The sequence below is a fragment of the Eumetopias jubatus genome, unplaced genomic scaffold (assembly GCF_037043125.1).
Source record: "Eumetopias jubatus isolate StellerSeaLion01/CBP00866 unplaced genomic scaffold, mEumJub1_p1.0 scaffold_16, whole genome shotgun sequence".
In the NCBI taxonomy this organism is placed as follows: Eukaryota; Metazoa; Chordata; class Mammalia; order Carnivora; family Otariidae; genus Eumetopias; species Eumetopias jubatus.
Genome location: NW_028274822.1, coordinates 64,425,521 through 64,452,292, shown reverse-complemented (window position 1 = coordinate 64,452,292; position 26,772 = coordinate 64,425,521). Strand labels below are relative to the sequence as shown.

Genomic DNA, 26,772 nt, shown 5'->3' with positions numbered 1-26,772 from the left:
AGCAAACTGGAGGTAGGGGGGTGCCTGGGTGGCTCTGTCGGTCAAGTTGATTTCAGCTCAGGTCATGAGAGATCAAGCCCACCCACATGGGGCTCTGGTATCCCAGAGCGTGCTTGAGATTCTCTCTTTCCCTCTCCCTCTGCTCCACACCCCGCCGCTTGTGGGTGTGCGCTCTCTCTCTCTCTCCCCCCACCTCCCTCAAATAAATAATAAATAAAATTTTTAAAAAGCAAAATGGGGGCCTTTGGTGCCACGGTCATTTGGCATCTACGGGTCAGTCTTGTGGCCTCTCCCTTGCTCTCAGCCCCTTAGGCACACCCAGGGGAGCCTGGGCCAGCAGGATCTAGGAGGTACCTCCTTTGGCCTTGATCTTGAGCCTGGGGTGACAGGAGGTGAAGGGGGATGCTGCTTTGTGAAGGGTGGGCCTTGCTGGGGCTGAGACCCCTTCACCTACACCATCCCAGACTCCTGAGTGGCCCAGGCCTCACTCTCCCCATCTGTACACTTGGTGCCCTCTACCCCCCCAGGCACTGCGGCCCAGATCCCACAGGCAGGGATGGCCCACGGAGGTGCCCATGTCTCCCTCCGGGGCAGAAAGTGAAGGCCCTGAGAGCTTGGGGGTGGCAGCATCTCACAGCCTCATTATCTTACAAAATGCAGAGAGCAGCAAGTACATTCAGATGAATGAATGGCCTAATTAGGATTTCATGGAGAGTGAAAATATTTTGAAAAGAAAAAGTTTAACTAAAGGCATATTCGAAATACCAAACTCATCAGCTGCAAAGTCAACCTGGCAACATGCGCCAGGGCGTGGGGTACTTCCATCTATCCACCTGATAGTGGGCAGCCTTCCTGTGGGCGAGATAAGCTGGGGGCTGGGGGCCCAGGGAAATGCAGGGCTGGGGTAAATGCTACCGCGGGCTTGCAGAGACGGCCCAGGAGAGCCTGTGTAGGCCAGCACGGCACCATCTTGCCCATAGGCCTCACGAGGTTGGCCCTGCTTGCACCGGCCACACCAGCAGCTGTGAAGCACCCTGAACAAGGATGGCAAGGCCAGAAGCTGGTGCGGCGCCCATGCCCTAACTGTGGCAGAGCACCAAGTGCGCCAAGCCCTTCACAAGGCCTACAGGGTGAGCAGAGCCAGGGTCTGAGCCCAAGTCCTCTGTGCAGAATGTTCTTCCTCCTGCCTCGCCTGAGAAGGATGGGCTGTGGGACTGGGAGAGGGCCTGGCGCTCCTGTGGCAACCTGCCCACCTGGAAATGACACAGGAGTCTGACGACAAAGGCCCCTGGATGCCTGGCTGAGAGTTGCACAGGAGAGAGAACAGCAATCGGGCACCAGGCTCTCCAGCCACACCAGCAGGGGCCCTGCTTCTGAGGGGCTCTACCGTGCAGGGACCTCTTTTCAGTAAACAAGCGTGCTCAGAGTGGGGACAGGCTCTCTTGTGGGAGCCCTGAGACCCGGGGAGACCAGCATAGGACATGCCACAGACCCACACAGGGAAGGCCGATTGGCTCCAAAGAGTGAAGCCTAAGGCGAATCCCACAGAAGTCCCAGGGAGAGCGACCCAACAGAGTGGTTCCAACAAGCACATGGAGGGTAAACGTGCAGAATAACCATGACTTTTGATAACAAAGACTGATCAAGGGGAGGCTCCAACCTGATATTTTTAATCAGGCAGTGGTCACTGGCTAAGGGCTAGACACTTGCCACAGGCACCACAAACTGAGGACACATTACATGATGCTTCCAACTTCTGGTGACAGAAAATGTTAGTCAAGAAATGGTTCAGGGGTGCCTGGGTGGCTCAGTTGGTTAAGCGTCTGCTTTTGGCTCAGGTCGTGATCCCAGGGTCCTGGGATCGAGCCCTGTGTCGGGCTCCCTGCTCAGGGGGGAGTCTGCTTCTCCCTCTCCCTCTGCCCCTCCACCCCACTCATGCACTCTCTCTCTCTCTCTCAAATGAATGAATGAATAAAATCTTAAAAAGAGAAATGGTTCAGATACAAGTGAAAAATAAAGTTAAATCCTCAACTTACATTTATGTCAAAATAAATTCTCGATAGATGAAATCTTGAATGTAAAACACTAAACTAGAAATACCTCAGGAAAAGATAGGGGTGCCTTTACCTGACTGGGTGCTCTGGAAGGACAATGGAATAACTAAAAAAGGAAAATGTTCATTGAATTTCACCATAAAATATGAAAAGTTTCCGTTATAAACAAAAATTGCAGGACTGAGAAAGAACTTGCAAGCACACAGATGAGGGAAGAATTCATACTTTAAAATAAAGATTCCAATCAATGACTGAAAGACACATTTTGATAACCCCAAAAAACCCCCAGCATGGGTCCAGTGGTCACAGAAGCACAGCCATGCTTGGCGCAGTGGCCTTGCCCAGGCTGGGGGAGGGGGGTTCCCCAGGAGGTGGTATCAGTGCTGGCATGGCTGCAATGAAGGGCACCCACAGCCCCTTACTGCCTTCCGGCTCCCCCTTCTCAGGGAGCCCTGCAATTATCATCACCAGCTTGCAGTTCTACGGTTGGCCACTTTCTCTGTTTGTTGCTGCCTTCTTGGCCAGGCCAGGGGTTCCCCGAGGGCAGGCCTGTGCCTGACGGGGTCACAACACTCAGCGTCTGACATGGAGCTCAGCAACTGGGTACCGAATGGCTGAAGGTGAGTATGGGAGATACACAGGTGCTTGCCATCAGCCCCTATCCCAACTTAGTCCCCAGGTCTCCCCCTCCCCAACTCCCTCTTGATGTGGTCAGGGCTACACCCCAGGGTCCCCACAGAGCGGGGGGGCCCTAGCCAGGGCCCAGGTTCTGCTTCCCAGTTTGTGAAATGGTCCCAGCCCAGAGCAGAGATGGCAGGAAGAACATAGCTATTACTCCGCGCCCACGGCAGGCATGAATAGTCAATCACTGTGGCAGACAAGAATAATCAATCACCACACTCGAGAAGGACAGGACAGAAACCAAAGAGAGGAAAAGGCAAAGAGAGACACAGAGCAGACCAGAGAAAAACGGGGAGAAGACCAGGAGGAGGAGGTAGAAAGGGATAAACAGGGACAGGAAACAAGCAAGCAATGCTGGGAGACCGGGCAAGAGCGGCAGGCAGGATAAGGGAGACCCTGTGACCAGAGATATCGTTTGGTGTCTGGCTGGTGGGCCTACCAGGAGTTAAGGGGGGTAGGGGCCAGCACCCTGCCAACCTCACCCCCAGATACGTCACCCATACCACAAGCAATACCACGTCCTGAGCCCTGGATGCAGCCTGAGCCTCTTCATCCCAATCCAGAAGCCCCGCTGTGGCCCAACCGCCGGCCACTGAGCTGCCTGGCCTGACCTTGATCGGCCCAGGGGGTACACCGCCAGGTGGCAGCAGATGCACAGCTACCCCCAGCCCAGCAGGCAGCTTCCCACACCCACAGTCATGCGGAATAGGGAAGAAGGAGCCAGGCCCTGTCCCTCCCTGTCCTACAGCCCTTGGCACAGAACACCGAGGTGTCTGGAGGCCTGGGGGCTCCTGGGTGTGTGGCCACTGTCTTCTTATCACACAGCATGGGCACTGGCTGGGCCAGGCCATCCACACTAGATCCTCGGGGCCACTGAGAATCCACAGGGCTGGGTTGGCCAAGCCTCCCATAGAGACAGCGCCCAGCGGGGCAGGAGCAGATGGCTGGGTTGGGGACTGGGCACCCATACTGGAAGAACAAGAATGACCAGAGGCACTGTCATTAGCCATCGCCACTCTGTAAATGCAGCCACCACGGCAAACTCTGACGGGCCAGGGTGCTAGCAGCACGTACTTTCCCACCACTCAGGGGGACCTGGGGGACACAGGGACCACAGTGCTTCCCAACCCTGCCATACTTCCCAGGCACCATGCCTTAGTCTCGCTGGAGGAGCGACTACCAGGTAAACATACAAACACCGGTAACACCCAGGGCCATGGGCCAGCACATGACGGTCTGTCCCCAGCTGGTAGCTCTAGTCTCCCCTGGGCAGGAGGGACCACCTGAGCTAAGAGCCAAGCTGGGTAGGCTATGCTGATACCAGACACTGCGTGGCAGGCATCCAAGTCAAGACAGGTGAAGATCAGACCCAGCCAATGTCCCGGTGTCAGCCCCACTGCAGGCTCATCCCCAGAATGAGGCTGACCGGAAGCATACACCACCCCGGGCCATCCCTCTGTCAGCCACACCTGCCAGGCCCACCGGGACACTCTTCCGTCCTCTGCAAAGGGGGGACATCCCCAGGCCAAGCCCAGGCCGCTTACCTGTCTTGAGGGGAGATCAGCGTGTCCCAATGCCCATCCTGCCAGTCGCAGCTCCTGCAGGGAAACCACAGGGTACCTTGTGAAAGTCACCTGCTGGGCTAAGTCCCTTCTAGAGGAGGCCAGAGCCCTGGTGGGGCAGTGTCATCCCTGACCCTGAGGTCATCTTGCGGCACTCCTGACGGGTACCCACGCACTCGTGCACGTTCTCTTATCCCCACTCGGCTGGAGCCGTGGCGTCTGCGGTTTATGTCGGATGACCACCGTCCCTTGTAAATGTTTCTACTGCTGCTGACTAGTCTTCAAAACCGTGACTGTTCAGCTGTAGACTGATAATAATGTCTTCCCCATTCCAGAAGGCTGGGTGTGCTTCGTCGTGATAAACGATACAGCAAGGAGAACTTCTGCACCAGGGTCCCACTGCCCGCCCCCCAACACCTGCTTAGCTCTGCTCCCCTCTCTGGGACCCCACTCCTGCCCCGTGCAACAGGCCATCTGCCTCTCCTGATGCTCCTTGGGGCCAGCCCAGAACCCGAGTCCCTGTTAGGCAGGCAGCCCAGCTCCCAGACCCTGGGACCAAGGGGCCAGACTTATGGCTAGATGTGCCTCACATGCAGGAGCTACAGCCTCATGGGCTTCCTATCTCAGCCCATGACCCAGAGAACACATTCCCTGTCACTGTACCTAGGCCTGCGGACCATGCCAGAAAGTGTTTGCATTAATAAAAATGAAAAACAGGGTGGCGGGCACCTGGCTGGCTCGGTTTGTAGAGCATGCAACTCTTTTTTTTTTTTTTTTTAAAGGTTTATTTATGTATTTGAAAGAGAGAAGGAGGGAGAGAACAAGCGGGGGTAGCGGGGAGGGAGGAGCAGATGCCCCGCTGAGCAGGGAGTCCAATGTGGGGCTTGATCCCAGGACCCTGGGATCATGACCCGAGCCAAAGGCAGATGCTTAATTGACTGGGCCACCCAGGCGCCCTAAAGAGCACACAACTCTTCGAGCCCTGCGTTGGGTATAGAGATTACTTAAAAATAAAATCTTTAAAACCAGAAACCAAAGCCAGGGTGGCACAAAGAGGAGGGGAGGTCTGGGTTGCAAATGGAAAGCCATCTCTGGGGGGTCAGGGGTGATAGAAGCTCTCTCCCCTGGGCTCTACAGTGTTTTCCAGATTGTTCCTCTATCTAATCTTCCTTTGTGGATGTGGCCTGTAGGGGGCCCTCAGGGTAGGTGTCCCTGCCTCCCAGCAGCACCTTCCTCACAAGGAGGGGCTCTGAGTCAAGGTGGGATCACAGGAAGGTCAGGATGCCTGGGGTCAGAGGCAGGAAGGATAGTGGCCTGAGCTAGGCAGGTGTGCGTGCACGTGTATGCACTCGTGCACACTCACTCTCGTGTGTGCCTGGGAGGGCAGTCTGGGAGGGCACCTGCCTGCCCACTGTACCCGCCCCGCCCACGGCAGAGGAGCTACTGTTCCTACCCTGAAGTCTGAGGCTCAGGAAGCAGCTTCACTTGCAGTGTGACGTTTCTGGGACACTTCTGTTTTTGGCTTAAGTGTTCACATAGGTTTTGTCCCACAGAGAACCACATGCCTTCCTTACCAGTCCGGATAACTGCCAACCTCCCCCTCAGGGCTGGCCTTGTGCAGAGCCTCACAAGGTGAGGGCTGTGTGCCCTCGTGTCACTCTCGCTGGGCGCCTTGGATTGGCCCAACACCCCATTTTACAGATGCGTAAACTGGGTCCAGGATTTGAACTTAGGTCTCCCTGTTCCCAGCGCCCCCACCTCAGCCGGGGATATTCGGCCACAAGAAGAACATGCTCCCTCCTTGTGGGGCTCTAGCCAGGCTAAGAGCTCCATAAACACAGAGGAGAGCCAGCAGTAGACCAGTGGGGGGAGGGAATTTGCAGGGCTGCTGGGGGAGGGCACCAACGGCTTCCTGCAGGAGAAGGGTAGGGGAAGTGGGAGGCTCTGGGGGATGCAGGATGGTGGCAGCTTTGGGAGGCATGAGTCCCCAGGGCACCCTTGTCACAGGACACTGTATAGATGGGAGCAGGGCAGAGCCTGACAGGAGCCCTGAGGGAGTGGACAGATGTGGATCTGAAAAAAGGATGAGTGACAGGATTTGTGATGAGAGTGCAGGAAGTACCTGTCTCGGGAATCCCTTCTTAGCACCCCCTCAGGGCTGATCTGTAGGCTTGGGGGTCACTTACTTGGCCAAGGACCCCTGAGCCAGGAGCCTCGGGGCTAAGGGAGCCACCAAACCTGCCTCTTAGTGGGCTCTATCCCCAAATGAGGAAGGTCTGGAGAAGTGGAGCAACTCCACCTGGCTATACAAGCCTCAGCCTAACCGTGCCATGGGCCTCCCCACACTGGTGTACCCCAAAAATCTGTCCAGTCTGTCCCCACTCTTGGGAAGGCCTGCTGCATCTCCGATTGGGGCAGGAACCCAGGCCACAAGGGTTGCCAAGCAGCCAGTCCTGCAAAGCCATGGTCATGTGTCCATGGCATGAGGCAGCTCCATGAGCACAAACTGAATCCAGAAGAGGGATGGGGCCCCAGCTGGGTGGGCTGGGTGGGCAACTCGGGGCTATGGCAGGTGATGAGGAACCTGGGTGGTGGGTGGGTGGGGCAGTGGGTGGGTCAGGCAGGTCTGTCTAGGAGCCTATTCTGCACTCAAGCCTCACGTCTTCCTCCACTGTGACACATCCTGACGTGCTCTTCCAGGCCACTGGACACTTTGGGTGCAACGTGAAAAGGCACCCGCTTCTGTGGCACCTTCTTTCACAGATAAAGTGGAAGAGGCACAGCCTCACCCTGACAGCCTGGCTCAGAGTCTGCACCGGGAACCTTAGATGCTGGCAGGGTCAGCCTATGGAAGCCAAGGAGTCCCCTGGGGCCCAGGCCTGAAGGCGGCCTCACTCAGAGCCTGTTTTTCATTGTCTTTGCCTGAGCCTGCGCTCAATCACCCTGCCATTCAGTCCCTGGGTCTCCCCTTGCCTGAACTAAAGGTGGTGAGGGGCTCTGAGGGCTACTGAGGGGCCTTGTTCCTCTCCAGCTCTGTACCCTGGACAGGCAGTCTGGAGGAAGCAGAGCTCTGGACTCCCCACCAGGTTCCTCAGGAAGGGTCCCAGCCCTGAGGGAGGCTGGGTGGGGCCAGTCTTGCCTGCCATGGCGGTCCTGGGTGCCCTCTGGTGGCCATACTAGCTAGTTGCCGCTTTCCTAGAGGCTATCGGCTCCTCAAGATCCACTGGGGCAGTAGGAAGGGCCTGACACAAGGTGTGGGAAGGGAGGAGATGGGGATGAGATGGGTGTCCATCGCTCTGGGCTCATCTTCCTGACCTGTGAAATAAACCGAACTGTACAGCTGTCCCAGTCAGGAAAGCCCAATAAGGGATTCCTGACCCCATGTTCCCTCTGGTTACTCCCAATCCTGGGTCTCCTGCTGAGCAGCCCAAGACTCAATCACTGTCTTGATGGAAGCTGGTGGTAAAAAAAAACGGATGCCGTCCCCTGACTTAAGCCGCCACTGAGAAGTCCCCAGAACCCCCGATGGCCCCCTGGCAGTCCACAGGGCTTGCCCCGCCCTCCCTCCCCCTGCTGAGGCCAGACCAGGTCACAGGGCAGATGTTAGGGACTGGCTAGGACTCTAGCATGCCTAGTGTTCTTGCGCCCCAGCTGTGTGTAGCTCTTGGCTCCCCTTGAAGGTGCAGGATCCCACTCTTCATGCCCTTCAGGCCTGACGGAAGTACAGCCCTGCTTTCACAGAGCCTCAGAGATGCAGAGACCGGAGGGGCCACCTCTGCAGGAGGCACCATGCAACCCCAACATGGCATGGGGAAGCTAACTTAGCAGGACTGAGAGCTGGCCCAGTTTACCTGGGAGGGTCGGGTCTGCAGGTACTTGTGTCTACACAGAAAAGACTATGAAGAAGAGCAGGGCAGGGGCTGGCTTGGCTGTGATCCTCCTTCCTAGGCCAGGACTAGAATCCTGAGCATAGTGAATGCTCTGTGCCCAGCCCTGCGCTGGGTGCCATTGGACCATAGACTTGAGGGAGCAGGGGACAGACATGGTACTGTGGTTGGGACAGGGCAAGGTTGGGGGAAAGGATGCGTTCCGGATTCACAGCCCTACATGCTGTGGCCAGACCCAAGGCCTGGACCTATTGGCCATGGGCCCAGTATACTGTGTAGAGGGTTTTGACTGTCTCCTGTGTCCAGCACCATCCCAGGTCCGGAGATACACTGAACACAAGGCAGGCAGGAAATGCTCTGGACCAGCAGACCTCTGGTGGTGGCTTGCATCCCAAGTGGAGGCAGGGGGAGGGGATGGAGGCACTCAGTCCACCCTTGGTGCATGTCCTCATGGGGACAGGTTGCCCTCACAGGCAATAAGCTGGGTTTATAAATCCTGACTTGGTGTGTGTCCTGCACAGTGATGTAGGTGACAACTGGAACGGGTGTGAGAGAGGAGTAACCACCTGAGGTTACACTGAGAGCCTAGCCCAAAGGATGAAACACTGTTGGGGTGATTCTTTTCTCTTGTTTCTAAACATGCCTGGGTCTAGAGGGAAAACAGCCAGAGTCCCTGAGCTCCGTTTTCAGTGATACCTTACGCACAGATTAGAAACAGTGACATGTTTTAAGTACCCAACATTTAATTAAACATTAAGATGGGAAGGCTCGGGATCTCAGGCCGCCTGCCCTGCGGCCACACCTCAACCCTCTGCCGGGGGCCCGGTGTCCCACCGAGGGGACCCAGGGGTGGCGGAACAGGGGGATCCCCGGTCAGGGCGGCCCCGTTCAGGGCACCAGGCAGGGACTCCGGGCGGCATCCCCTCCCTCGTCCTCTAGGCGGCGGGAGCAGCGGGAGCAGGGACACCCCCTTGGCCCCGCCGTGCCCCAGCGGGTTCCAGTGGCGCGCCGCCCCAGGAAAGTTCCCCGGCCCCGCCGCCCCTGGGGCCCCTGGAAAGTTCCCGTGGCTGCCGGACCGCAGCCGCAAGGCGCCCGGCGTCGCGCAGGGCGGTCAAGGCTGCGGGTTCCGGCCGCGTCTCGGCGGGGGCGCGCGGTGCGGGGCGCCCTGCCGTGCACAAAGGGACCCCCCCCGCCGTGGTCCAGGGTCTCGCGCACAGCGGCGCGGGCGAGGGACAGGTGGGGCGGAGCCCGGCTCCTTCCCCGGCCGCGATACCCGGCCGGACTTCGATTCTCCGCTCAGGAGCCCACCTAGACGCCGGCCCCTGCTGGACCGCAACCTGGATCTCGTCCGGGACCTGTGGCCTCGTCCCAATCCCGGCCTCGACCTCCGGACCCCGCCCCCCGCCTGACCTTACCTGAAGCGCGGCGTGGGCGGCCCCGCAGCGTGGCCCCCGCCCCCAGACGGGCGTCCCCGGGTCTCTCGGCGCACCCGGCGCGGCGTCCCCAGGGCGCGGCGGGGTTAGCGGTCCTCCGGGCCTCAACTTGGGCTGGTGCGGGGGCGGATCCCTCCCGTGCCCAGCGTGCAGCCCCGGGGCCAGCCCTCCCCGCCCCTCGCGCGGCCCGTGCGCAAAGCGGGTCTGGCAGGCTACGCGACCCTCCGCCCCGCCCCATCCGAACGCGAATTTTCCCATTGGCCGGGAGACCCAGCGCGGCCCGGCAACCGGCGCCGATTGGACGGGCGCTGGGACACGCCGGCTTGCCATTGGGCTCCCGGGGTGTCCGTCCCGGCCGACAACCGGCCCCTTCGTGAAGTGGCCGAGGCCCCGGCACCTGCTGGGACCGCAGCGGCGCGGCAGGGCCGCCCCGCCTCGGCCGCGTTCGAGGACGTCCCCAGACCGTCCGGCCCCGAGCGGGGATTGGCAGGCCCCGAGAGGGGATTGGCAGGCCCCGCGCCCCTTCCCAGGACTCCAGCTTGGCTGCCTCCATCACTGCCCCTCGCTCGCTGGGATCCTTCTCCGGCGTCAGCTGTTCGCCCGGGCGCTGCGCGCCTCGCCCTCCTGTCAATATCTAATTGTGTTCACACAATCCGCGAGGGAGAGTTCTGCCGCCTTTCCATTTTACAGATGGGAAATTGAAGCTCAGAAAGGTTCTCACTTGCTTTAGGTCTCCGGGACTGAAACCTAGTCTGTTACACTCCCGGGCCTGGGGCTTCTTCCTCCCTCGTCGCCCCGGGGTCCTCACAGAGAGGCGGGGCTCAGAGACCTTGGCTCAGCGAGGCTGGATAGGGAGCCGTGTTTCTGAGGGCAGGAAGGGCCTTTCGGTGAAATAGCGGTTTTCCTCCGCCACCAGGCCTGAGTCTCCGGACACCTTGGCTCAGCCCACCCTGCAGGACTGCCACAGGACTGCCGTCCCTCATCTCCTCCAAATCACCACAGTCAGGGCCTGGGGGGGGGTGGGGGAGGAGTTTGTGTGTTTATCACCATCTCCTCTTCCTCGTGTCCCATTTCCTCCGCCCTACCTGGATCTTGCAGGAAACCTGTAGGGTGCAACCACCTGAGTAGAGTTTCGCACAGGTTGCATTTTCTGCCAGGTGGAGAGCAGCCACCTGGTCCCTGCAGTGACACAAGGCATACATATATGACCACAAATGGGACCATAATCCTTGGCCAGCTCCACTTAACTTTGTGGTGTGGCGGGGGGGGGGGGCAATCAAGTGGGGGTGCTGCCCAGTGGGCTTTATTTCAGGGGGTTCAGGAGATGATGGCCCCTTGGCCAGTGACTCTGGCTCACGCTTAGTTCTAAGTCTTTCCTACCCTGGTTGCACCTGGAGATGACCAGATTCTCAGCCCACCATATTCCCCATGTCCACCCAGGGAGTCATAGGCCCATGACAGCACTAATGGGGAGACCAGACATTCATGTCTTATCCACCCACATCAGGGGTCCAGAGTGTTCACACCATAGCTGCTTGCTTGGAACAAAGAAAGTGAAGTGCTGTAGGGCTAGAACTCACCACTGGTACCACCATTGGGTACCCCCTGTGGTACCTGGCGCACATAGCAAATCTACCCTAGCCTTTCGAGCCAGGCTGCCACCACCAGTCAAATGGAGTTGGCACTTGAGATGAGAGCCATTTGACACTCTGGCATAGTGATGTTGCTTGCGGCTCTGGCAGATGGAATGCAGTGTCCTTCTTTGGAACACAGGGGCCCCTATGAGCAAGGCAGCTCTTGTCCTGGTGATCCAGCCTGGGGGACAGAATCCTGCCTGGAGGGCGCCTGGGTGGCTCAGTTGGTTAAGCGACTGCCTTCGGCTCAGGTCATGATCCTGGAGTCCCGGGATCGAGTCCTGCATCGGGCTCCCTGCTCAGCAGGGAGTCTGCTTCTCCCTCTGACTCTCTTCCCTCTCATGCTCTCTCTCTATCTCATTCTCTCTCTCAAATAAATAAATAAAATCTATAAAAAAAATAAAAAAAAAAGAATCCTGCCTGGAGTGGGGGGCGGGGAGGCAGTCCTCACCTAGGCCAATTCTGGAGCACAATTCTCCTCTTTGCTCTCTCACCAGAGGTCTGTCCGGCTCCTCCTGCCACTATCAGCAAGTGTGGGGGGAAGGGATGATGCTGGACCACAAGCTCACTATGAGAATAGGGCTCCAGGAAGACCAGGGTCCAATGCCCCTGGAGAAATCTGTAGACAGTTGGACTAATGAGATCCACTCCTAATGGAGGGTAGAGAACCCCTCAGCCCACACAGCCGCTGGCTCAGAATGTCACCAATGGTGCAGGAGGAGCCGGACAGACCTCTGGTGAGAGAGCAAAGAGGAGAATTGTGCTCCAGAATTGGCCTAGGTGAGGACTGCCTCCCCACCCCCCTCTCCAGGCAGGATTCTGTCCCCCAGGCTGGATCACCAGCCACATACAGAGGAGTAGGGTGGACAGTATCAGTTCCAAGAGGACTCAAGGCCACTCTCTGGCAGTGGGCCCACTGTGACCCAGGCTGCAGGTAGGGGTCAGGAACAGGGAACCCCTACAGTGTGACCAGTGGCACAGGGACCAGTAACCTAGTCTCTTCCCTCTCTCCCACCCTCTCCACCCAGCTGCAGGACAGTTCTGGGGGACATCCCTGGGACATGTGAGCAAAGCTATAGGGACAAAAAGGTTTTAACTTCTCAACAGCGGCAAATGTTCAGAGATCAGAAGGGTGACCAAATAAGGCAGTGAGCTCCCCAACTCAGGATGTGTGAACTCTTTGCAGCCCTGAGACCCCAGGGGTCAGCTTCCCACCCTGACTCATCTTGTCTTATCTGCTCCCTAGCACTGAATGTTGTCCATTGGAGTCAGCAGAGACAGACTATCAGAGTACCTGACATGGCTCCATCCAGATGCGGAGAGTGTAGCTAGAAGTGGGGCTGGCCCAGGGCCATATGCTTCGGTGGCAGACCAGGATTTGAACCTCTGTCCAACCCATGCATGACTGCATTCCTCTTTGCTAGCAACAGGAAAGCACCATTCTGTGTCCCACTCCCCTGAGGCATGTGGCCCAGTGGTTTGGGGCAGACCACTCTGCAACTCCTGCCGTGTACCCCAGGGCATGGTCACACATGTCTAAGCCCCAAGTCGTCTTTTTTTTTTTTTTTTAAGATTTTATTTATTTGAGAGAGAGAGAGAGAGAGAGAGAGAGAGCATGAGAGGGGTAAGGGTCAGAAGGAGAAGCAGGCTCCCCACCAAGCAGGGAACCCGATGTGGGACTCGATCCCGGGAAGGGCATCAGTGCTCTGAGTCAGATCACAGATCCACACAGGACTGTGGATTTAATCCAGCCACTGCCACTTGCTATCTTCTTTTTTTAAATGGTGTAACTGCTCTGAGCTTCAGTGTTTGCATCTGTAAAATGGGGGGAATGACACCTGTGGACTGGGACCCTGGGTTTGGAGTGCTTAGCACATTATTATCCTTAATGTAACTGTCATCCTTGTCCTGGTTTGCCGAGCGCCCACTTTGGAGTAGGCCCTGGGCCCTGGGCCTCTGACTCTCCACTTTCCCTGCACTCAGGCCCTAGACACAGCCCAGAGGACACTGAAGGCAGGGAGCCCAGCAACTGCCTCTGTCCTGTTGAAATGCCCCCAGTCAGTGCCCCTTCCCGCCCTTTTGCTCACTTGCTCACCCATTACAGCTGAGGGTGGGCCAACCCTTCCTCCTAGGGCCTGGACCTGCAAAACAGCCTCCAAGCGGGCTCAAAGGCCGCAGTCGCTGGGTGGGTCTGGAGTGCCCGGTCCAGGGTCTGTCCCGAGTGTGGCAGGATTGCGGGGAGTAGGGGCGGTGGTGGGGGTTGGTGCAAAGGCCAGAGTGGCAGAGGCTGAACCGAACTGGGAGCCATAAAGAAAAGGGAGGGTTGGCCAGGTCTAGAGCTAGTGGGTGTGGAACAGGACCCAGCCTGAGGGGCGGGTCCGGAAGTGGGCATCCCGCCATCGCTCCCAGAGAAGGCCGCCAGGTGGTTTGGTGACCTATGGCCCCTGGAGTTCAGACCGCGGCCCTAATGGGTCCACGAAGGCATGCTCTTGGAGCGGCCGCAAGCGGCAGCGACCTCCCACGGGCATCTTCCGGCGTGGGGAGCCCGTAAGCCTGGGAAAGCCGCGGGGGTCACGAGACCCCCAGACGCCCGCGCAGCCCCGAGGCTTGGCGCAGCCCTGGGGGCGGAGCGCCGGGAGGGCTGCAGCCCCCGAGTGGCAGCGCGCCCAGCCAACGGTGCTCGGGGTCGCGGCGTGCCGCCCCGCCTCTGGCGCCGCAGCCCAATGGCGAGCGCTCAGAGGGCGGGGGGGCGGGGCCTGGGCGGCGGTGGTGGCGCGCGGGCGCGGCACCCGGAAGTCGGCGGCGGCGGAGGCGGTGAGTGTGCGGCTGGCGGACCGGGCGGCGGACTCCTCTCCCCGAAGGGCCGGCCCAGGACCCGGGGCGCGGGGCTCCGGGGGGCGCGGGTAGGGAGGGGAGGGACAGGGCCGCACCTCCCCGCCCTGCCTGTTTCCTTTTCCCGAGGCGTGGAATGGAAATCCTACGGCTGGGTCCGGAGAGACCAACTGACCCCGACGAAGCGCCCCATGCGTTACTCGAAGGCGTTTCCAGTGGTCCCCGCCCCAATGGGAAGCAGGGTCCATTGGCAGGCCGGGCCGGTCTCGCTGCGGGGAAGCAGAGACTAGCGGGCCGGGAGCTGCGTGGTCGCTGCAGGGTGGGTGGGCTAGGGCCTCAGACAGTTCTGAAGCCCTGAGTCACGGTGCCACCACCCTGTGGCCTGTTGCGGGGCAGACGGATGACAGCTGATGTTTGTCTCAGTAGGCAGCAAGTGCTCGGTCATGCCTGCGCTTGGACACGCCTTTTCTGGGGTGGCTCAGTTAGTCTGACCATCCCCCCAGGGTATCAGGGGTGGGGGCTGGGCAGGGTTGCACCCAGGGCAAGCGCTGGCCCTGGTGCTTGGCTTTAAGACCCCCTTCCCCGACCCCAGAGTGTCAGGTGCTTCATGGCCTCCCTCGGGGCCACAGCTTTAGAGTGAGCCTTCTGTCCTTGGACTAGTCCGTGAGCCTCAGCCCTTTTCCTCCAGCAGGGATATCACATGCTGGGCTCAGGCCTGGCCTGGCATCCTGCTCCCAGCCTGCTGACTGCTGTTTTGCCGCTGCTGTTTGGGCTCAGAGCTTTCTTCCATGAGGCAGATGTGACGTGATGGCAGCTATAAGGGGTGACTGCAGCTGGTAGTACTTTGGAAATGCTTTCTCGAACTTGCTTGTTAATCCTCTGGGCAACCTTTTTGGGCAGATGTTCATTGGTTGGCTGCTGTCCACGGTGAAGAAAACTCAGGCTGAGGGGCAAGTGGTGTTTCCAAGGTCACTCAGAGCCAGGGCCAGGTCCCAGTGCCTCCGCTCCACCTTGGCTACTGTCTCAGGATCTTGCCGGCTTTGGGTGAGCTGGCTGGTGAGGTGGAAGCAGGAGGACACAACAGAGCTGTTCCCTCTTCTTCAGGATCCTAGAGCTCCTGTCTGGTGGGTGGGCTGCCCTGGTGCCCCCACCTTATCTGGCCTTTGACCATTAGCCCCAGTCCTGTGCCTTCATGTTCCTGGCATGTCCACAGACTGCAGGCCACTCAGACTGGGCTGCTGCCAGTTTGCTCTGATGTGTGGTGACAACAGCCGTCCCTGAATGAAGGAAACAGGCTGTCAGTTCTGCCCTAGCTGCCCAGCCCCTGCACCGTTGTGCTTGCCTCATGATTCTTTTGTGACCTCGTTCTGTGGGCTTTTTGATCGTGTTTCACCATGGATGTAACTGTGTGTGGTGTCTCGGGGCCTCGCTCCTGTGCCTGGCTTCTGTATCAGAGGGTGAAGCTCTCTGTAGGCAGCCCTGGTGCCTGCCTGCAGAGGAAGTGGGCCTGTTACTCCTGAGGACTTCCGTGGAGAAATGAGGGGCCTCCAGAGCATGCCTGGAGATAAACAGCTCGTGGCAGGGAGGCTGGGAGGACTTTTAGAAGTGGTGCCACACTTGTCATTGATGCTCCAGATGTGCAGGAACTGGGTCCATCCTTTGGCCGACATGGCATGTGTGTGAGGGCATCACCGTTGAATCTGGCATTTGTTGGTCCAGACCATGGGGTTGGGTGATGGGCTCCATGAAAACGAGGTCGCTCCAGGTCACCAAGCTGTCTTTCCAGGTTATCATCGCAGTTTTTTTTTTTTTTTAAGATTTAATTTATTTATTTGACAGAGACACAGGGAGAGAAGGAACACAAGCAGGGGGAACAGGAGAGGGAGAAGCAGGCTTCCCGCGGAGCAGGGAGCCCGATGCGGGGCTCGATCCCAGGACCCTGAGATCATGACCTGAGCTGAAGGCAGACACTTTGACGACTGAGTCACCCAGGCGCCCCCCCTTTTTTTCTTTCTTAACTTTCCTTTTTATTTATTTATTTTTAAAGATTTTATTTATTTATTTGAGAGAGAGAGAATGAGAGACAGAGAGCACGAGAGGGAAGAGGGTCAGAGGGAGAAGCAAACTCCCCGCTGAGCAGGGAGCCCGATGTGGGACTCGATCCCGGGACTCCAGGATCATGACCTGAGCCAAAGGCAGTCGCTTAACCAACTGAGCCACCCAGGCGCCCTTAACTTTCCTTTTTAGATTTGCAAAAATGATATATGTGCACTTAAAAAAGGCCGTCCACCATCTCTTGGTAGCTCCCGACACTCCGGGTACATCTTGGTTGAAATACTCCGTTGTCCTTTATTAAGCATGGGGGCCGCAGTGGTCACTGTGAGGCCGGGCTGGTCCCTGGCTTGTGGGGAAGCCAGGAGGGGCTAAGGTAGAGGGGCTGCCCTATGTCCAGGGCTTTCTGAAATGCTCATTCTTCCCCTCATTTGCGTTGCTCCTTTGAACTGCAGAGACAGTGACACTTGGTGTGGAGTTGAATTAGGGCTCCCCAAACATCGTGGAGATCTCAGAAGAGAGTATCCCTGTAGAAAATTTGTCAAGGTGAAATGCCACTTGGTCAAAATGACGAAACACAGATTGTAGAATCCTCAGTTGCTGAGCTGGGAGGAGGGTGGGGTGTTGCAGTGGGCTGGCTGCTCAGAATATTTACAGACGTCAGGGCTTTCTCAGCCAAGGCCCCTGAACAGCACAGCGACACTGTGTTCCCATGTGTGTTTACCTCCTTTGCTGGCAGCTGCTGGGAGGACATTCCGCGTCAGGCGAAAAGAGCAGCGCATGCTTTCCAGCTCTGCCCCTGGGGGCTGCCACAGTGATCGCACAGGCTGCACTGGGTGCGGCTGAGGTGTCTGGCTCCTCAGCCCTGTCATGTGAAGCCCGAGGGCCCCTGTTCTCTGCATGGCTCCTCAAGACCAGATAGACAGGCTGGCAAGCCTTGAAAATATATTCCGAAATGTGTAAAGTGCTTGGAGCTGAAGATTCTCTGGTCCAGGTAACCTCTGTTCAGAGCCTTCACGTGCACAGCCAGCCGGTGGGAGATGGATGTGATGTGAACCGGGAGCCTCACTTTCCGGGTGTCTAGGCCCTCTTGGCTCTGTGTGGAGGCCACAATAGCTCCCCATTCATTCGTGTGCATCCCTGTCATTCTTTGCTGCATTCTGACCTGGCATGTCTCTCCTCCACTGAGAGGCCTGTTTGCCTTTTCAATTGACAAAGTAAAGTGCTCCCACCGAGGGTGCAGGCCCCCTGCCCCTGGCACCCCAGTTCTCAGGTGTGGTTTTGCTCTCTGCTCAGGTGCTGGTGTCATTATGCAGAATTCTTCAAGAGGCCTGGCTCTGCTTTGAAGGGTTTGTACCAGGGCTGAGTGCACTCTTGCCCGGTCTTGCATGGATAACATCTTTTTCGGCCTTTCTTTTCTCCCTACACCAGCCTGCCCATAAGAGTGCACATAAAGCGTGCCTGCTGTTAGTGTGCATGTGTTTTAAATATCCAGCTCCATGCGTTGTACAGGGAGCCCAGCCACACCACTAGCGTCCATACCAAGAAGGTGTGCTAGCACCCGGATGTCCCCTATTCTCCAGACCAGGTGGCCCTGCCCTGAATTCTGCCCTCAGGGATGAGTTTTGCTTATTTCTGGCTTGGATACAAATGCTGAGGTGGTGTGCCGTCTCTGCTGTGGGGTTACTGGGGAGCCGGGGCTCACTCAAGACTCACCTGCTTGCGGCGCTTCATGCTCAGTGCTGGGTGTGACTGGTGGTGGTGGCCCAGCACAATTCATTAGACTTTTAAAGAAGATTCTATGAATAGCCAAGAGGGAGACTTGTCCTTCAGATCCCAGAGCATGTGCTGAAGCTGAGAGGCCTGCCGAGCATGCCGGACCGCCATGGAGCCTGGTGACTGGGTGTCCAGGGTATGGCTGAGGTGGGACAGACCTGACTGACGCCTGGCACCTGGGAAGCAAGGGGTACCTGACACCACCCAACGGAGCAGGGCATGGGCTGACCTGAGAACTAAACCAAAATACAACCATGCAAAGAAGGCAAGGGAAAGGGGCTTTCACTCTGGGGCACAGAGGGTGGCCACTATGCGGTAGCAATGGGAAAACTTGCGGTAAAGTAACAGACTGTTTCCGATAGACAGTGCCACAGGCAAGGCTGCAAGACAGGGCAGGCGTGGGAGGAAATATCGGCAGCTGTGGATCAGACAGCCCGTGAGCCTGCCCACACCACGTGCACCACACTACAGGTCAGTGCAGCAAAAGCCCAGGATTCAATACCCAAATCGGTGATTCGTGGACACAGGCAGGCAGGTGTCTGTAAGATGCGCAGCCCCTGGGGGTTGCCACTGTAACCATGGTGAGAGTGTTTCCTGCCACCCTGAGGAGGGCAGCAGCGGCAGGTTGTGGTGCTGGCGGGACGCCCCCTTGCCCAGCCACTGGTACCTGTACTGGATGTTTGGAGGGAGTTGGGTCAGGTCTGCTCACCTAAGAGCATCGTGCTCTGAGCAGCCATTCTGCCCCCTCCGTCTCTGTCCTAGGAAGATCCTCAGCCCATTTGCAGAGCATGTGCTCCCACAGGAGCTGCTGGTTGTGGTCACAGGAGGCGTGTGGAGCCTTGGGCTGGGGATGGACGAGTGGGCACCAGGTATGGGAGGACGGGTGGGCTGGGAGGAAGGGAAGTGGACAGGCCTTGGTGCAAACGCTGGAGGAGATGGTGCTTGTTGGCGTGGGGTGGGTGGCCGGCACAGTTGGTGTGTGATGCCCATTAGCCCCCAGGCAGGGTGGGCCAGCAGCTGGGTGGCATCTGGAGTGCACAAGAGGGAGGTGGGGGTTGGTGACCACCCCCAGCACTGCTGAGGTCTCCCCGTCCCCTGACCAGGTCCTTCCCCGTCTGGGCTAGCGGTGACAGTGAGGTCCGGTCAGCATGGCCCTTGGGCCCCACTTGCCTACTCTACCAGTGAGCCTCTGTGAAGTTGCAGACCTGCCCTCCCTGGCAGCAGAAGCAGATCCTCACCTTTGGTCCATCCAGGTGCCAGGCCTTGTCCCCACATGGCTCTCACCTGAGCCACAGCAGCCTTCACCCCACCTCTTGGCACGTGGCTCTGACCACGGGCTGGTCTGCCTGCCTGCTTGAGTCATTTCCTCGTCATGCTCTTGTTAGACTCCGTGTGGACTGAGGTTTGAGGCTTGACTCAACTGAAGAGCCTGGCTAGTCTGAAAGAGGGAGTGTACCTGGCTGCACTTGGCTGTTAGGACAGCCCTGTTGGTTCCTCTGGAAGACAGGCGAGGAAGAAGGAGGCCCCGGCTGGAGGGGGCAGATTTCAGAGGCAGCCGGGTGAGCAGGCAGGATGGAGTGTGCAGAGAATGCTCGAAAGCCTTAAAACTTCCGTGCCCGTGCTGAGACTGACAGCTGGACTCATGACCCATTCTTCCAGTTTTGCATTACCAGTGGTTAGAGCAGGGCAAGGCAGAAGTTGGGATCCAGGAAGACTTCCTCTGGCTTTCTCAGAGAGAAGAAAGAGAGGAAGAGAAGAAAGAGGCCCGTGGCTTTGGTTTGAAGGGAACTTTTTGCTTTTGCCTCACACCTCGTAGGTCCTTCCAGCTGGGGCTCAGGTGTGCCCAGGGACTGTAGGTGTGTGCAGGGAGTGCAGGCCCTGGGCCACACAGGTGGTTGCCCTGGATCTGCCCGGGCTCCCGGTGCAAGGACCTGGTAGAGGTGCACGCTCAGGCTTGGGGAGGCCACCCCAGGGGACGCAGTGCTTCCTTCCATAGTGTGTCCTGGGCGGGCCAAGGACACAGCGGGCGTCCCAGGCTGAGTGAGCAGGTGTGAGGTGTGGTGTGGGTGTGCTGTCTTCATCCGTGCACGTACAGCCTCATGCACCTGCTTGGCCTCAGTCACAGTCCCTGGGTTGGGGGCCTTTGTTAGATGCCATCAGAGAGAACGTACTTCAGAGCTGCAGCCTTTCTGTTTCCCACAGGACTTCATGCGGGCCCTGTTCAATTCCAGAAACGTCCTGGGTAGTTTTTTTTTTTACAACAGAGTCGTCACTGGGTCACGGAGGTCAGCTTTTTATGTGAAATCTTGGTTGTGACAAAGATTGCCTGGTTGCCGTGTGCAGCTACGAGAGACCGTGTGAGTTCTGGAATGTGGCGTCGCTAGGAAGCCATGGTGGGGATGCTCCAGAGGCTGGGAGCTTGAGTTACTGACTGCTGACGTCGCCTCCTCACCAGTGGGGCCCAGCCCCCTGGTTTTCTTTATGGAATAGTCCAGGCCATGGTAAGCGCCTCTTTGGGTACACACAGCGTGAAATGATATGCGCCCCCCCGCCCTCAGCCACTGTGCCATGCAGGTGTTTTGGGCACTTGTCAGGATGGTCGGCACCTCATAGGCTCCATTTTCCAGCCCCACTGCTCGCATGGCTTCCCCTCCTTGGTCTGGGCCACTGTCCGGGGTCTTCCATCCCTGTGGGCAGCTCCGAGGCCCGGCTGCACCCTTAAGGTTGTGGCATTTGTGAGACAGCACCCCCGGCGGGACCACGTGTGGACATGGTGACGTTTCGTCAGGCTTTCCCAGGGTTGAGCGCTGAGAGAACAGTGAGGCCACCAGGGCTACTGCAGTGGGCATGTTGGCTTCTTAGCGTTTCCATGATGGCGCCAGGGGCAGTGGTTTGTGGATGTGCCAGGGTGGTGTCGGGGTGCAGTGCTGGGGTTATCCTGGCCTTCTGGGGGGGGGTTCTGGGAGCAGATGCAGGGTCGGGAGGCTCACTTGGTTCTAGCAGCCTGCATGTGCCTGCTCCTCTCTGAGTGCAGCCAGCAGGCACCCCCCACAAGCGCAATGCTGAAGCTCCCGGGGAGAGGGGAATCACCCCTGTGAAGCTCCTGGCTTGGGAAAGTTTTCCCCAGCTGGCCTGTCCTCTGCTCTATGGCAGCGGGGGCCCGGCCTTCTCTGGGTCTGTGTGTCACCCTCCCAGAGAGCCAGATTCTGTGGCACCTGCCCCTTTTTGGCGGGGGTACTCTTTTCCATGCGCTGGGTTACCCGGCTGCCCTCCTGGTTGCTGTGAGGCCAAATGAGGGAAAAGGAGGGAAAGTGAGCCCTTTCCAAGTGAAAAGGATGGGTCTGTGACATTTAAGTGCCATCCGCAAGCCTGGGGGTGGGTGTGCACATCACCATTGTAGCCTCCTTCGCCTGCTGGGGCCCACAGCATCCTGGGAGCAACAGGCAGAGGGTGGGGTGCGACTTCCTTCAATGCTTGGATGCTTCACTACCTTAAGGTGTCCCCACCGAGGTTGCCAAGGTCCATGGGTGAGGTTCCTGATCAGACCTCCCCAGGACCTTCCTGCCTGTCTCTTCCTCTAGCTGTGGGCTGGCTCTGGCTTGGGGGCTGCCATGGGCATGCAGACACTCCACGGAGGGCCTAGGCTTGCATTCCTGGTGGAGGTGGGGACAGGGGCCGGGGATGTCACTGAGGAAGCCAGGCACGCTTTTGCCCGGGACGCCATCCTCCCCTACGGACTTTATCACCCTGGGTGTCCTTCAAGGGTGAGCTCCCCATGACAAGCAGAGAAGCCACCAAGCATGGAAGTGGGGGCCTATAGAAGCCCTTCCCCATCTCTTTCCCACTGTGCCAGCCTCGGAACCCTGGGAAGTGGAGAGCAGTGTTTTCTTAGTGCCCCAAGTGGCCAGGCAGGCAGGTGTGCAATGGCCCGAGCAGGACTCAGTTTGCCCCTGTTAGTAGTTCCAGCCTCCTGCCCGCCCTGTGTCCAGCCTGCGAGACAGTGACTGGGAGCACAGTGGCTGTATCTGGAGCTCGCTTGGGGAGCCCTGAAAGTCAGCAGGAGTGAGAAGGTGGCCCAACAAGTAGGGTGTCAGGGAGGATTTCACTAGGGCCTGGGTGGGGGAATGCTGGGAGAAGGGCCCTGCACCCATGGGACCTACCTAGGTGAATGAGATTGCGGGGGTGGTGGGACGTGGAGCTGAGAAGGGGTGGGGCAGTGGGCAGCGGGCCTGGCTTGAGTGGGGGGCGAGGGATTGGAGAGAAAGGCAGTTCCTGATGGTCCCCTCCCCAGGGGCTGGCTTTCCTCTGGTCCTTCCCTCCCAATGACCACGTCTTCATCGAGGCCGCAGCCCTGGGCTTTGTGCCCACACCTCTGGCGCCAGGCTGCCTGGAGACCCATCAGTGGCCTTTCCTCCAACCACAGAGCCCTCTCTGCTACCCCTGTCTGGAGGGCAGGTCTGCCACCCACACAGGCTGGCTAGGATGGTGAGGTCCTGCAGCCAAGTTGGAGGGCTCTGCTTCTGGCTTGTGAGCATCAGTCGCCAGAGCTGCCCCCAGTGGATGGCCTTGCCCAGCAGCTGGGCACGCAGCCCGGAGAGGTGCACAGCAGGCCAAGGCCTACATGATGGCCTCTTCTGACAACCCAGAGCTGCATGTCCTTGGTGGGGCAGCATGTCCCTGGTGGAGCAATCCTCACAACAATCCTCTGTCCTGGTAGGGCTCTGGGTGGGTGGGATTTCAGAAGTGATGGGTTGGCAGGGCTTCTCCCATTGACCATGTTTGGCCTGGTTGCCACAGGCAGTGCCGGTTGGCCTCTTCTGCAGTATTCTCATTTGTGGGAGAGACTAGCTCCCTGGGAGTGAGAGGCCTATGTCTTCTGTGCTGGACCATGGCCCTGTGGCAGGTTCCCATCCCCTGCACCTGGCGGGTGGGGCCCCTCTCGGCCCACTCCTGCTCCTCCCACGCCTGAAGTACCCTCCCCCGCCACCTCCGTGTGGCTTCTCCAAGGCTTGGGGGCAGAGGGTTTGGAGTGGCATGGTGTTCGTGGTTTATGTTGAAACCTGGAGCAAGGATGGGCAGGGTCTGGGCATCTCATCCCACCTTCTCCCAGCTGGGGCCCAGTTCACAGACCCTCTTTACAGTTGCAGGTCCCAAACCTTGCTCTAGTAGGTGCTGTGTTCTGGGAGGGTACTGCACGGACCCTCCCCAGTCCCAGGGCTCCCCAGGCTAGTGCACTTGGAGCTCAGTGGACACAGAGTCACACACATGCATGCAGACATCTGCGGAAGCACACACACACAAACACCCACACATGACTATACACTCACACATGCATGCAGACCTCAAGGCCTCACGTACATGCACATACGCCGAACACTCCCTCACCCCCCTTGCTTCTGAGGCTCTTCTGGGGGCATCTTTTTGGCTCCCTTCAGTACCTCCACAGCCTCTGTGTTGTCCATTCCCTGGCTGTGGCTGCTGGCTCTGCCCTGCAGCCGTACCCTGGCTCAGGCACACATGCAGGGCTAGAGACCCTCAGTCACCTTGTCCAGGGTCAGTGGCCTCAGGATTTCATCTCTATTCTCAGCTCAGTTAGGGGAAAAGATCTGCTGGCCCTATAGAGGCCGCCAGGTTCTCGTTCTTGCTCCTGTGGCCACCCTCCACGTGGTGTGTCCAGGGCCAGTGAGCATTGCAGGCAGCAGGGGACAGTCTGGCCCGTGCTGATGTGTGTGAGCACTTAGGGAGATGGTTGGGCGGTGCTGGTGAGCGTCACCGTGTCTGGTGTATGGTTCTGCCATGTCCGCAAGGGTCAGGGGCATCCCAGAGGCGGTTCTCTTCTGGGCCAGGGAGCATTGCAGGTTCGGGGAGGCAGTGGTGTGTTGTCTGCTGTTTATTCAACACATTTTTTTTTCCTTTTCCCGCAGACTGGTGACCCTGTGTGAACAAAGCTGCTCTCAGGGACCCATGTGCATCATCTTCTTTAAGTTCGATCCTCGCCCTGTTTCTAAAAATGCATACAGGTAACCCCCTTGCTCTGTGTCTGTTGTCCTCCGCTTGGCCTCGGGTGCCCCACAGTCCTCATAATACCCTACAAGCTGTACAGGCTGGGCCTGCCCTGTCCAACAGCAGTTATTCAGTGTGGGGTGCAGCAGTGGGTACCGCCCGGTGGCAGGAACGCTGAACTGACATACGAAGGTGCAGAGGCTTAGCTGCTTAAGGTCGCTGGAGGGGCAGGACAGAGGAGCCATGTTGGGCCAGGTAGGGGCGCAGCCCTGTGGTTTCTGCAGGGGCGCCAGGGGCAGCAGAACTGGCTTGATGAGCAAGAGCCCCATTTAGACTGGGCTCCTCTGTGTTGCCAGTGGTAAGTCTGGGTGGTGGTGGCAACACAGGGTCTGTGGGTCCTGAGCTGGGGAATGGGGGTGGGGGTGGGGAAGCTGGGAGACCAGCAGAGGTGGGAAACTGAGGCCAGAGAGGGATGAGACATGATCCAGTGCACCCCCCTCCTCCCCACGACCTTGGGCTCTGGATGTGCCCCTCTGTTCCCTGGGGCACCCAGTGGGAATTTTTCCGTGTTTTTCCAAGTATGAGGCTGAGACGTAACCCACAACCGAAATGACATTTTAAACTGATCACTAGTACGATTGCTTGGAAAGTTTTCATCATTTTGAAATCTATACCAGAAATGATATGAGCCATTTTGATTAGCTTCTTAGACTTGAGTCACCATGCAAAATTGCGCAGACACCATGATGCCTAATTTCCTGCAGAATGAAACTCATTCCAGGCCAGGGGTTGGGGACTGAAGAGTCCCCAGTGTTCCCATCATGCAGAGGAATGGACAGCAGGGCCAGGCCAGGGTCCTGGAGCTGACCCTGCACGACCCCCAGCAGAATGAGCTGGGGTGCAGCCAGTGGGCAGGATCCAGGGGCAGTGATTTGAGCAGGGGGAAGTGTAACATCCAGAATTATTAACTGTTAACAGGATTGGAATGGCCTGGGTGGAACCCCGTCTTCCACCCTCAGGCTGAGAGCCAGACCTTGCCGGAGAGGTTCAGCCGCGGCACACTGGATAGCAAAGAAATCGCTGGGGTGCCACGGCAGCAGAACTTGCTAGGAGTCTGCCCTCCCGTGTGCTGGCAACTGTCGCGGGAGGATATTGGGGGGAGGTGCTGGCCACTGGGTGCATGGGGGAAGCCACATGTGTAACCGGACTCATCCTGGGGGAGCCGGGCACATTGCCAGGTGTGTCCTGCGGTGTCTCTCCAGCGCCCTCTACTGACGAAACTTAATATGGTACTAGCCCCAAAGTTCAGCTGCTTTATCATGAGGAGGCAGTGAAGGGCAAATTTGGGGCTGAGACATAATAGCTGGATTACTGACATGGTCTACCCCTTTGGCTACTGAGGTTTCATGTGCACCCTTCTATGCTCACATGAACTCTCACGCACCAACAAAATGACTCTGTTTTGACCTGGAGTGAAGGATTTCTCACACGGGGACACGCAGCCTCACAATTCCTGAATCTGTTGCTGGCTATATTTACTACCAGATTCAGCCGCAGCCTCCCTGGAAATCTTGTTTCTCAAGGTTACCTCCAGTCTTCTGCCAGTAAAATAAACATGGGAAGAAGGAGGAAGGAGCTGTCTTGCTTTCGCTCGGGACCTGTGCATCACTGCCAAGACCTCTCCTCATAATGACTCCCAGTGGATTGTGATTTGAGACAACCTTAGTGTTTCTCTCCAGTGTATTCCAAAGCCCTAAGCCAAAAACTAAACATACCACTGCTGGTGACTGACTGAATACACTTGTTGTTTACCCTATTGCGTGGGGGGGGGGCAAGAGGGACTTCCAGTAGCTGCTCCTACTGTAGCTGTGGGGTTGTCTGGCCCTTGAGAATGGGTGGGCTGTGGGCCCTTGGTATTCATGCTTCCGTACGTGTGTGATGGAGAAAAGGACGGGAGGAGCAAGGAGGGGGCCACATGGGAGGGACACTGCAGCAGGGCCAGTGAGGAGAGGCCAAGCCTGGGCCTGTCAGAGATTGGAGAGGGGTTCCCAGTACCTAGAGTGGAATGGGGAGCAGGCCAGGCTCCAGGGCCATCAGTGTGGTGGGGAGGAGGCCCTGGCTAGGCAGTGCTGCCAGGAGCCAATGGGGCCAGCAGGACCTGCCCCAGCGTCCCTCACTTGGGCTCCCTCCTGCTTTAGCCATCCCTGTCCTGGCCTGAGATGCACCAGCCTCTGCCTGCCTGCGTTGGCATGCACTGCTGTGTCTTCATCTCCCACCCCCCAACCTAATAAATGGCAGGAATAGGAGTGTGTGCCATTCTAACCATTGACAAGTGTCCAGTTCAGTGGCATTAAGTACATTCACGTCGTTGTGCAACCATCCCCACCATCCATCTCCAGAACTCTTCATTGTCCCCAGCTGAATCTCTGTCTCCACCAAACACTGACTTCCCGTTTCCCTCCCCCCAGCCCCTGGCAACCACCAGTCTACTTGGTTTCAATGACCTTGACTACTCTGGGGAATCTTAGTATTTTTGTGTGACTGGCTTATTTTATTGAGCATAGTGTCCTCAAGATCATGGTGTAGCATGTGTCAGAATCTCTTTCCTTCTTAAGGCTCAGTAACATCCCACTGTATGCAGGACCACATTTGTATCCATTCATCTCTTGATGGACACTTGGACTATTTCCACTTCTTGTCTATTGTGAGTCCTACTGCCGTGGAGATTAGCATACAAGTGTCTGTTTGAGTCCCGCTTTCCATTCTCTTGGGGGTATACCCTGAGGCAGAATTGCTGGATCATATGGCAGTTCTGTTTTCGACTTTCTGAGGAACTGCCACATTGTTTCCCGCGAGTG

General features: G+C 57.9%; 2 protein-coding genes across 7 annotated transcripts in view; one reads left to right on the top strand and one right to left on the bottom strand.

Annotated features, from left to right (window-relative positions):
- The window catches only part of ARVCF (ARVCF delta catenin family member), a 49,937-nt gene extending 40,208 nt beyond the window's left edge, over positions 1–9,729 (bottom strand). For both annotated transcript variants that reach the window (XM_028094816.2, XM_028094817.2), the window contains exons 1-2: positions 9,600–9,729; positions 4,280–4,333 (exon numbers count right to left, since the gene is read on the bottom strand). The gene's annotated coding sequence lies outside the window, so the exon portion shown is untranslated. The remainder of the gene's footprint in view (positions 1–4,279; positions 4,334–9,599) is intronic.
- Positions 9,730–14,040: 4,311 nt separating this feature from the next.
- TANGO2 (transport and golgi organization 2 homolog) overlaps positions 14,041–26,772 on the top strand; it is a 36,475-nt gene continuing 23,743 nt past the window's right edge. Inside the window, exons 1-3 of one of the 5 annotated variants that reach the window (XM_088019726.1) lie at positions 16,283–18,382; positions 20,233–20,412; positions 23,836–23,931. In XM_088019726.1, the coding sequence (XP_087875852.1) occupies positions 23,876–23,931 (56 nt within the window). In that variant the 5' untranslated portion in view covers positions 16,283–18,382; positions 20,233–20,412; positions 23,836–23,875. The other 4 variants (XM_028094793.2, XM_028094796.2, XM_028094795.2 and 1 more) reach the window with 4 other exon arrangements.